The sequence below is a fragment of the Vespula pensylvanica genome, chromosome 14, assembly GCF_014466175.1.
Source record: "Vespula pensylvanica isolate Volc-1 chromosome 14, ASM1446617v1, whole genome shotgun sequence".
NCBI classification, from domain to species: domain Eukaryota; kingdom Metazoa; phylum Arthropoda; class Insecta; order Hymenoptera; family Vespidae; genus Vespula; species Vespula pensylvanica.
In genome coordinates, this window is record NC_057698.1 from 3,376,380 (window position 1) to 3,388,879 (window position 12,500).

The 12,500-nt window shown below is 31.9% G+C and overlaps 2 protein-coding genes and 1 long non-coding RNA gene across 4 annotated transcripts in view; all 3 read left to right on the forward strand.

Moving 5' to 3' along the window:
* Positions 1-7,113, forward strand: part of LOC122634176 — a 12,279-nt gene extending 5,166 nt beyond the window's left edge. The window contains exons 2-4 of the mRNA XM_043822850.1: positions 5,763-6,033; positions 6,138-6,263; positions 6,349-7,113. Of these exons, the coding sequence (XP_043678785.1) occupies positions 5,810-6,033; positions 6,138-6,263; positions 6,349-6,898 (900 nt within the window). The 5' untranslated portion in view covers positions 5,763-5,809 and the 3' untranslated portion in view covers positions 6,899-7,113. The remainder of the gene's footprint in view (positions 1-5,762; positions 6,034-6,137; positions 6,264-6,348) is intronic.
* A 2,463-nt stretch (positions 7,114-9,576) lies between these two features.
* Positions 9,577-10,523, forward strand: LOC122634179. The gene is made up of 2 exons (XR_006328320.1): positions 9,577-10,007; positions 10,270-10,523. It is a non-coding gene; the product is annotated as an uncharacterized LOC122634179 (long non-coding RNA).
* A 1,053-nt stretch (positions 10,524-11,576) lies between these two features.
* LOC122634173 (uncharacterized protein DDB_G0287625-like) overlaps positions 11,577-12,500 on the forward strand; it is a 19,349-nt gene continuing 18,425 nt past the window's right edge. The window contains exon 1 of one of the 2 annotated variants that reach the window (XM_043822841.1): positions 11,577-11,859. The gene's annotated coding sequence lies outside the window, so the exon portion shown is untranslated. Of the gene's footprint in view, positions 11,860-12,429 lie in introns of those variants that run through there. The other variant, XM_043822843.1, reaches the window with a different exon arrangement.

The window sequence follows — 12,500 nt, forward strand, 5'->3', positions numbered from 1 at the left end:
TTTCTTTCTCTCTCTCTCTCTCTCTCTCTCTCTCTCTCTCTCTCTCTCTCTCATCCCTCTAGGACGATTCTTCATTAGATAATCTTATCTCGTTAACCGTTTTCTACCAGTTCTTCTATCATCTTTCACATCCCGTTCCAACTCTCGAAAAATTATGAGCAAAAAAGAAAAGTTCACTCACTCCTTTTCGTCTGTGATAACGAGACTTATTTTTTTTTCTTTTTTTTGTTTTTTTTTTTTGTATTTTTTCGTTTTTCTCTTATCTTCGCCCTTCTTTTCTTGTCTTTTTTCGGTTCTTTTCTTTCCGGGGGAATCAAAATTAGTTTAGTAGACAAATCGAACGATCCATCGCAAAATATTACAATAGTCACCCCTATCACCATTAATAACAATTACAACATATACAACAATAATAATAATAATTATTATTATGTAGTATTCGTATTAAGGGATTAAGTCAGTGCACGTGAACCCCAATATTTTCCCTCTCTCGATACCACGTGTTGGGTGCACGTGCACCCAGATAGATCACGTGCGCATTACTCAATTATTCCTTACTTACTCCGTTAAAATTTGATATATGACGTCACGTGGCCGAGATCTCTACCCTTCGTTAGATGGATTTCCTTTAGTCCAAATCGAAAACTCAAAAAGGATCTTAATTATCTTTATAAAATATTCAGTAAAAGATATCATCGATTGATTAATATTGATTTAAAAACTATCGGTATTATTTACGATTAGGCGTGTGCATCGTGTATATAGGGTGTTGTTACGTCAACTTAAAAGGAAAAAAAAGACGTCAGAAATCTTTAGAAAATTTTATGTTAATTCGTACGATTGCATTATCGTTTGAAATATTTTCGATAAGACATCTTTGTTATCTAATGAACGGAACATCCTAGATGTATATATATATATATATATATATATATATATATATGTATGCATGCGTTTGTGTGTGTGTATGTGTGTAGTGTCATTGTATACACACGAAAAGAAAGAGAGAGAGGGAGAGAGGAACTGTCTCTTGACCTCAGATTAAATCAACGGTAGTCGGCTTCGTTGACCTCTGGGTCATTGGTAATGATAGTGAGTAACACGTGTTACTCCTCCTTCAACCTCTCCTCCTCTTCAGTTTTGTTATTCGTGCTTCGTTATTTTTTGCTGCTTTTTCCTTCCTATTTTTTTGTTCCCCCCACCCAGTATGGGATCACTTTTTTCTTACGTAACAAACTTACTTTTATCAATACATTTGTATTATATGTACAATACACGCGTACACATACACACGGATACACGCACATATACGCACACAAATATATATTTCTTTCTCTCTTTTTTTTTTTTTTTTTTTTAAATTTACAAGAGATCATAGCGATCGTCTTTGGTCGAGAATATAAAATGAACTTTTTGGGTTTTGTTAATTTAAAAATTAGATAATTAGATTAATCTTGAGTTAAAGATGGAGGCCAAGGAGGAGCAAGCATAAGAGAATCGAACGATTTTCTTCGAAGCAATGTTAGCCTCGTGACGTACGTGACGTAGTCCTCGTGATGCTAACGCAAACGAGGAGAGATGTTTCGTGTGGTAGGGACCTGAAACGACGCTTGTGTTTTCATCTCTTTCGATGTATCCCGAGTTTTCTTGCGGTAGTAGTACGGTCGACATCAACGTGGACGCTCTCTTACGTTCTCTTAGCTGGAAACCCTTCTTAGGGTTTCCTTTTCCTTTTTTCTTTTATAGTGCGAACGATCTTCTTCCTTTTGATATCTCTATCATTTCTTATTTCGTTTAAATCTGTTACATTCGTTTTAAACGTCAACAAGATATCAAATATATTTGTGCAATTTTATCTTTAAGAACGAGTCTTCGTTATATATCAACAACCCCGTTTTTTTTTCAACCCTTCCCTTCTTCCCCGTTATTTTATTCTTAACGGAGAAATAAATATATTCTTTCGAAGAATTTTTTTCGAAGTTGATCGTTTCGGTTATTTTTTTCTCTTTCTCTCTTTCTTTTTTTTTTTGTTGTTGTTGTTGTTGATCGTCATCGAGAAACACGGCGTGAGATTAATTATTCGTGAAAATAGAAGGAGAAGGGAGAAGGGCAGAGAAAGAGAGAGGGAGAGAAAGAGAAAAGAAAAGAGGGTGAAAAAAGCGATTAGGCACGTTGCGCCAGTGCCGGATGAGAGAATCGATGAAGAGCACTTTTATATCGCCGTTCGAGAATCACGAGGTAAGGAATTAGATAGGGGCTGATTTTTTCGATTGTTATTCGAATAAGACGAAAATTGAATTGCAATAGATCAAATTCTCACTATTTTCTTTAATTAGATGTATTCGAGAAAACGAATGTTCATTATGTTTATATGTGAATGAAATTGATAAAGTATTTGTTAAATCGCACATTTCGAAAATGATTATTTTCGTTATTTATTTTCTTTATCGCATTTCATAATTTATAGAAACAGTATATATATATATATATATATATATATATATATATATGTATGTATGTATGTATGTATGTACAATATAGAACAGGAAATTCAAAATTTTGTGACTCATAATTTAAATTGAAAATACGAGATAGGAGATTCGAATTATAGTGACTAATTTTATATTATCATTAATACCTTTTATAGTTCGCGATATCACTTCGATCACGAATTTTTATTATTTTCTTTTTCCTCTTTTTTTTTTTTGCTGATAAAAATCAAGAAGGACACTCAAAATTTATGATTCATAATTTAGATAGAAAATATGAAACGCGTAAAATATCGAATTTGGTTACTACAATATTGTTTTCGATCGATATTGAATACGAAATGAAAGGTTCGTCGAAATATTAATTACATTCTTTGACGACTTTTCGTAATGAAAATCGTGCAAAATATGGAAAATATTTATTTTCGTAATAATGATCGAGAAACTGGGGACAATTGAAAATTTATATCTGATCAGCTAGAAATATTTCTTTCTTAAATATGACGACGATAGAAAGCAAAAGATAAATGGATAAAGATAGAAGTATATATATATATATATATATATATATATATATATATATACATATAAAGAGAGAGAGAGAGAGAGAGAGAGAGAGAGAGAGAGAGAGAAAAAGAGAAAGAGAAATTTAGCGAAGTTCATCGAGACGATTAACTACCGCATATAAGACGTTCCACGACGATCTAATAATACACGCAATGAATACTTTGCGGATGTATTTTTAATGGGCCGTGGGCGTACTTATAAATAGTATATCGTACCGATAACCCGTACTTAGTATCTCGTTGGGGATTGGCCTCGGTGTCGCATTCTTCTTCTACCGTCTGGGATTCTCTCTATTGTCGTTGTCGATGGACATCGTATACGCTAATGAAACATCCAAACGTTCGAATGAGCTTGTTACGAAAGACAATCATGACTTTCAAACCTATCGATTCGATTCGATCCGAACCGATTTGACTTGACTCGATTCGACTCGACTCGATTTGATTTGACTCGATTCGATTCGATTCTATTCGATTCGATTCGACTTGATCAGAGATAATCGTCAAGGAAGATCAGAAAGGAGGACACGTTCGACGTTGAATAATTTCCATTTGGTCCAATGACTATACCTGCTGGTATCAGCTGTCTCTGTATACGTGTATGTGTATGTATATATATATATATATATACATAAATATATATATATATATATATATATATATATAATTATACACACACACACACATACAGAAATGCACCACACATATACCAATAGATATACATATATATATAACAGGCTACCGCGCGAATCGTTACCGGACGTTAGGCACGATTAAACGTTGGCAGTGTCGCGTGTCCAGTGCTCGCATTATCTGCCTGTATCAGCATCCCTATCTCTCTCTCTCTCTCTCTCTCTCTCTCTCTCTCTTACTAGCTTTGCATATCGATCTGGGCAATATAATCCTCTCTACACTGTGTGCAATCTCCATGGAATGACATTTCCCTTCTCTCTCTTTCTCTCTTCCTCTCTTTCTCTCTTATTATCGGAATGTATGTACAGGAGAGTAAAAATAGAAAATAGGGGGTAAAGTTTGGAAGGGAGAGGTTAAGAAGGAAGGTTGAGAGGATTGCTGGTGGTTATAGTGGTGCTAATGGTAAGAGTTAATATTATAATAATTCTTTTATCGTACTTAGCGCCACTCAATCGTCGGGCACTGTCATATTCCGTATCGTCTTAGACATCATCGTAGTCATTCGTCGTTGTGTAAACACTACCAAGTTGTTATTCGAGGAATATCCCCGTCGTTTGATAGAGAACCGAAGAGAGAGAGACAGAAAGAAAGAGAGAGAGAGAGAGAGAGAGAGAAAGAAAAAGAGAAAGAGAAAGAGAAAGAGAGAGAGAGAGAGAGAGAGAGAGGACATGGCTCTTGGACATCTCGTCGTCTATGCAGACAATTACCGATTTTTCTATTTTCTATTTCTATTTTGTATCTTACGTAGTCAATTGCGTTGTTCTGAGTAATTCGAAAAATTTCAATCGATAAGAGACTCTCTTCTTTTCTTTTTCTTTTTTTGCTTCTCTCCGAAAGATTATCGATTATATTATTTATCGATTCTACTTCGACCTTTACATTTGCTCCTATTTTTCTAGTTTCCATTAATCCATTTTTCTTTGCTACTTTTTCTCTTTTTTCTGTTTTACTTTTTTTCTTTTTTCGTCGTCCTCGTCATCGTCATTGTTATTGTTATTGTTGTTTGCTTTGTTACTTTTCTTTCTTTCTTTCTTTTTTTTTTCAAACAGGCTATCCCGTTAAACGAATCTCAATGACGACCAGACGATTACGACGACGACGACGACGACGACGACGACGACGACGACGACGACAACGACGACGACGACAACGACGACGACGACGACGAGTTTGTTTTCCATGCTCTTCCCCATTCTCGTCTATCTGTTCTGTACCACTTTGGATACGATAACGGCCGGTTATCATTGTTACAGCTATTAGCGTCGCGATGCCGATATTATCCGTGCACGAACAATGTCGTCTAGTTACATGCTCTCTCACGATCCTCCATTTATTTGCTCCTCCAATATCGTCCTTTAGTTACCTTTAATCGCCCAACGAAAGTTAATAAATTAACTGAAAGTATTTTCACGAGCATTCATACCTTTATCCAATTATATTGGCACATATGAATGCATATGCGTGTAACGAAGTGACTCATTCCGATAATACGATCTATAGATTTGCACGATCTACGGATGGATGCGTTATTTCTAACAAAATGATTTGTTTTTTTTTTTTTAATTAATCGAAGATTTTTGTTTATTTATTTTTTAAAGCGATTGGTAAATAATATTTTTTGTTTCTCTCTTTCTTTTTTTTTTTTTTTTTGCTTTTTTTTCAATGATCCTTTTCTTTCTTTCGACCAATTTGTTTCTCGAATTATTTTATTCGTTACGCAACATATTATTTCTTTTATAATTTTTCAACTAATTTATATCATATTTTTGTTGGATAATAGTTTTTGTAATTATTCAATTAATTTATTTCTTTAATTACTTATGTTATATATATATATATATATATCTACTTTTGAAATTATATGATTATTTTGTATGTATATGTATATGTGTGTGTATGTGTGTACGTGACTGGTTCTATAATATCTATTAATATTATTTATTTGCAAATGAAATAAGTTAAAAAGCAAAAAGAAGAAACGAAATGATTTTCTTTTCTTTTTATTTTTTCACAGGAAATTTTGGAAACACGAGGACGATTGTAAACTTATTATTAAAAAGGATGAAGAGTAATCCGTTGGAATACTTTATGTTCTTTCTTTTACTGATAGTTTCGGGAGGAAGATCGACTTCCGTCCGAGACAATCTCTTCCACGAGAATGATCTCGTTTCGTCGACAAACTCCAACAAGTCTCCACTTCCGATTATCTCGCCGGCCGATTATACCGATACACTTCATTCTTGTCTTTACGTGTCACCTGATTTACCACCTTGTCATTTTATAAGGTAAATAAAACCATACGCTTTAATATCTAATTATTCGAAAGTAATTATCTTTTGATTCGATTCATTGATTGATCTTTTTTCTTTCTTTTTTTTTTTTTTTTAAGAAACGAAAACACCCAAAGATTTTATCGATCAACCGATAATTCCTTGGAGAAAAAAAAATCGAACGAGGAGTCACTTTTTCAAGGACACATCACGGTTTATTCCTTACAAGGTTGCTTACCCTCCAGGTAGACTCAATAATTTCGATAATCGATAGAGATTATTAATTATCAATCGAATTTCGAAAGGTAAAGAATTTTCTTTTTCTCGTAGATTACCTTTCAAGATGGCGTTGTGTGAATCGAAGGAGAGTCTCGAAAGAGCTACGAAAATATGGAAATTATATCCTTTTCAAATCAACGACGACGAAAAGATCGGATCGACGTTTGTTTTTCCACGATTCGATATAAATCGATGGTTGAAATCGATGAGACTACTTCGCGACGAAAGAGATCAAGAACAACGATGGAATGATTCAGAGAATTTTTTGAAGGCCAGTCCAAAATATTTTTCATCGTCGATGATCTCGTTCGATCGTGATAGAAACGATCGAATAAAATCATCTTCGAGTACATCTACGATCAATCGAAATAATTTGATGAATTCGAATGAAAGTGTACGACGTAGAAGAAGAAGACGAAGAAGGAGCGATCTATTGGATCGTGAGATCAGACAAGGAAGCGAGTTTCCCTACTCGAAATCGATCCCATTCGATCCAAAGAGACTCAGTTTAGCTCTGAGATCAAATAAATTTTTCAAATCTAGTCCGTCCCTTTCGCAAAGATCTAGGGACATGAAAATGGAAAACCAATCTTTCTATTGAAAGGAGATACCATACAATTTTTAAAGAAACTCGAATAGATCAAGTCAATATATCCGGTGTTTATCGTGTTCGAAATAGTTACCTGATTGTTTCTAATTTTTATCCTTAATTAATATAGATCTATTTAATAGAAATATAATAGGTAAGAAAAAAGAGAAGAAATCACAAAAAAAACAAAAAAAAAAAATAACAAAAAAGAACAAAAAAAAAGAATGTCGGTAATTATTATTAACACGTTGATTTAATATAGTAATATTTACTATACACATATATATATATATATAATATACTTTATAGTATATTTACTGTATTGAACAATTTCTAATAATTATATATATATATATATTTATAGTAATATATAATAAATACAATTTATAATGAATATCATTATATTAACAAATTTATTACAGTAATATATAGTCAGTAAAAATAATTAGTAATAGAAAAATACAAATTTTAACATGCAATTATCAATAATAATCAGAATTTTGATTATTGCCATGAAGATATGAGGTGGAAGAGAATTTTAAATTAGATCAAATAAACCCAACGTGTATAATCAACGTGTTAATATCATTTTATTATTTTTCATTATTATTATTACTATTGTTATTACTATTATATTAAGATGAACTCCAAATTAGAATTAGAATAGACTTTAGCTGGAATTTAATTTTTTTTTTTTTTTTCTTTGTTTCCTCGTTGTTGTTTCTTTTTTAACATTGAATACGTTAGAGAACGTTTAACGATCGAAGGTTAGGTCGAAGTGAGGTCACCGTGATGATAAGAACAAAGATACATACACATACATACACATATAAGTCTTTCTTGTGTTTTATATTGACATGTCAACAGCGTTAAACAACCATAGCTAATTTCTCGTCGTTGTTATGACGACTATCATCGACTTTATCGAAAATCGAGTCAACTTATAATCATCAACTTTTTTTTTCTCACCATGTTTTCTTTAAAACGTACACACACACACACACACGCGCGCGCGCACGCACGTGTGCGTATGTATATATATATATATATATATGTACGTATTTAAATTTGATTCTTTCTATTCGAGAAGAATTCTAATACATACGTTCTAATATATAATAACAAATATATAATAACAAACAAATGGGACACGATATCGAGTGATAAATGTATGTGCATATAGATAGATATGTATGTATGCATATGTGTGTATGTATGATACATATAGCTGTGATATTTCAGGTTTTGTTAATTTACGTTAAAGAACATATCTTCGTTTATTATTTGATTTCTTTCTTTTTCTTTTTTATTTTTTTTCCCCTCGAGGTTCTCGCCATCGATCGTTATATTTTATTTTTGTTATATATACATATATAGATATATATATATATATTTTTTTTTAAGTTTTTTTTTTCTTTTTCTTTTAATTACTTTTTTAAAATTAAGAACGAGCTTTGATAGAGCGCACGAAATATGTGATATGTATACAGATCGACAGAGAGCAGATCATATTTTATTAATCTAGGGGATGTGAAAGCGTTTCTAATAACCACCGTCAAAGATCTACCTTCAAAGCGATTCATGTTTTTACCTATTTTTTTTTTTTCTTTTCTTTTACTTTAATAGCATTTTTTGCAATCGGTCTATAAAATTTTATATATCGAAAGATGATTTAATAAACAAATAAAAACATTTTTTGTTTAATAATTGTACTCTTTACAACGTGTTATTAAGATTATAATAATTATGATAATCAGAATTGCTTTGATGGAAGATCGTATTTAGATAGAGTAATTAATCTTTTAATATAAGAAATTAGTTCGATCCAATATAGTTAGCGAACGAACTTCGATTTTCTTACGATGACGTGCTGAGGATGTTGTCGATAAGATTAGAATTAATTAAATAAATAAATAAATAATTCAATATTCGTAAAAAGAAAAAGCAAATGGGGCTCGAGATAGAGATACAGAGAGAGAGAGAGAGAGAGAGAGAGAGAGAGAGAGAGAGAGAGAGAGAGAGAGAGAGAGAGTGTGTGAGAGAGAGACGGAAAAGGAATTAAATTAACAACATAATTATAATTGTAAAAAAATGTTTAAAAATATATCTCTTCTCTCATAATGTTGTACAATTTGAGTCGTTAGGTCAAACATCGACATATTATTTATTTTTCTTCTTATCACTTTATACCATTTGACTCTTGTAGGTTACATTGTAACCCCGTGTTGTCGTCGTATCTTCAGAACTAATTGAATTTTAATTTTCTATCGAATATATATTTCATCGTTCAACAGTCGTTGAAATGCAATTAGTCGTTACCAAAGTTACGATTACAAGTGCATACAAAGTGCATGGGAAAATTTAATAGTATCAATCTGATTAGATTTTTCATTATAGTATCTCAAATATTTAATTTTACTTTAATGTATTTTTTTAGCTTGTTCCAAAAACATTTAGTTTTTTCTTAGGTTCTTATTCGTTGGGTCAATACTTTTAAACAATTAGTCAGTTCTATATAAATGTGGTCAGTATATACATACAATAAATATATATATACACATATATTATGTAAATAATGTAACCCGGATGTAACTTTAATAATTTATTATTTATATTGATTAAAATATTCATACATATGTATGTATCTAATGACCAATTTATTTTACCAAATATTTATCATTATCAAATACTGATCAAATAAAATATGATAATGGTTTTCTTTCTATCGAAAAATACTTTTTATCTTTTTCAAAATCATAAATAGATATCATTTGAAGGAAAAAGATGATCGAAGATCTATGAAGAAGATTACTGCGATAATAATTCATGATCATTTTTACGATCTTTGTTATTAGAAACCTCAACTATTTTCTCGATATTTCACGTTTCTTAGAATTTCCTTGTTCATAATTCTTCTTTACTTCTTTTCTCAAAGCCACGAAGACACGATCTTGCGCATTTCGCAGTTATCACGCAAACTGGTTGACGCCACCTGACCACTTCCACGGAGTTCAGACTCCGCTACTCCTCTGTGTCTCGACCTCCAGCCCAAACAAGGTTACTCCAATCGAACCTGAATGACGACTTTGCGACGAAGATCAAGATCAAGAAGATTGTTAACGTGAGTCCCTTTTAATTTTGAAATACGTAGAATTCGAATTACATTTCTTTTCGTTTAAAAATTAAACTTTACGTTAAACTTTAATAAAAATTCAAAGCATATACTTCACTTTTATATATATATATATTTATTTATTATAAATAAATATATATATATATATTATAATGATAAGTAAATCCTTATTCAAAATTTTGTTTAGACCGTACCAAGAGAATTCAATTTAGACAAATCTATGTTACCGAGTGATTTCATTACGTTTCAGGCCCACCTCTCATTGTAAGTTCCAGTTAATTACAAGGAGGGGTGAGAAGAGAGAAGGCACGTTTATAGCAGGTAATCTCGCTTTACCGAGACGATTAGCCCTGGTGAGTGAAAGTAGTTGAATATTCTGTAGATTTATGTTCACTGAGAATATTACTTTATTGTATTATTACAATCGAAATTTGAAAGATGTATGAGATAAAAATTCTATACAGATATTAATGATAAATTAATAATAATTTATTAAAAGTCTTATCGATCCTTGTATGATGAAATTAATACGTATATTGGACGTTTGTATATTGTAACAAGATTGGATTATATCCAAACCCAAAAATCTATCGGATCTGAATCCGAACCGGTCTGGTCTGACTCGTCCTGACCCACTTAATATACCCAAAAAGGAAGGCAGATCTTCGAGAGACACTAATGAATGTATTATATTTTATATAATACATTTAAATATGTTTTTTTATTCTTTTGATTTTATAAATCATCATCATAATATATTGTATAATACAGAATGTACATATATATTATATTTGAACATATACTTTTTTTTATCATTATTATCATTATCATTATTATTATTATTATTATTATTATTATTATTATTATTATTATTATTATTATTATTATTATTATGGTATATATAAAGCGAACTAGTTCTAATTTTTGACGAAGCTTTATTTTCTCCGAAAAGGAAACCGTGTCAAAAAATGCTGTTTTTCTTTTCTAGAATAATTCATGTATAAAAAAAAAAAAAAAAAAAAAAAAAACAAGAAAAGATTTTTTCCAAGTTTACAAATAACCGACGTTTCTTTTTTATACTTTCGTCTTTAAAATAAGACGTTGTTCGTCAAAATCGGTCAAGTATTACGGTTGGATTCGTTGTTAGCGTAAATCATTATAAAACCTGTTCTAGGTAACAGTTTTAAAATCAAATTTTATTAACAGAACTCACATCGCGCATCGCGCCTGCACCTATGCAATCCTCGATACATCGACGTACAAAACACAACATATTGCATCGCGAACTTTCCAAGTACTTTCGCTTTTTTTCTTTCTCTTTTCCTCGTCGATGTAATTACAGAAAAAAGAAAACAACAATAACAACAGAAAGATAATCGATAACAACGAAACATCGTGTTGAAGATCGAACGAAGTTAAGGCAAAAAGAAAGAAGAAAAAACGGAAAGAAGATAGAAAAAAAAATAAGAAGAAATACAACGAAGTTAGGAAAAAGAAGAAGAAACGGAGAAAGCTAGTCGACAGAAATTTCAGAAAGAATGTCAGAAACAATTTCGTCCGTTTCATATTAATAAACATATTTCAGCTTGAAAAGGCAAAGAAGAAAAGAAGGAGATGAGTCGTCTTTAATACTCTGGAGGCAGCGGAGGCTGCGGTTAGAAAGGCAGCTCGTCGAGTCACCGCGTGTCGCGACTGCATACCTATAGCACCAATACAAGCAAGCTATACCAGCTGGATAGCTCGGTCTCTGCTCGCATGAGAGCTACCTGTCCAGTATGTACGGTATCCGCGTACGAGTAGTGCCGTACGTTCGATCGTCATCGGTTCTTTGCGTTTAACGGTGCTACACTCCTGGCACGCATCTTTCTCTTTCTTTCTCTCTTTCTCTCTCTCTCTCTCTCTTTCTCTCTCTTTCTCTCTCTTACTCTTTCTCTCTATTTCTCAGTCTCTCTCTTTGTCTCTTATCGGATGAGAGACTATTGGTCCAGTCCCAGCATCCTCGTAGCTTTGATCATACGAAAATCTACAAAAAATCCAACGTATCTGATATTTGTTCATTGTTGATACGATTGATCGGTATAGTGAAATTCTTTATTCGTGTGTTATTTCCGGGACACGCCTTTTCCATCTCCTTCGATATATCGAAGATCGTTGCTCATCGGTGAGAACGTTCGACGAGAGAAAAAAGAAATCGTCTTCTTTTTATTTTCTTTCTTTTTTCTCACTCCTTTGTCGCCAAACGTTATGAGATCTAATAATCGATATCGTAATCGATATATTTCATTAACAGAATTGCATGTGTGTATATATAACAGGGTTGTTTTCTTTTATTAATTTTCTTATTTTTTTCTTAATAGCTTTGTTCCTTTCTCTTCTTCTTGTTTTTTCTTTTCTCCTTTCTTTTTTTCGTATTTTCTTTCCTTCCTTTTTCTTTTTTCTCCACCCTTTTAATATCGATTTTACTTTAGTGAGAAATTCCGT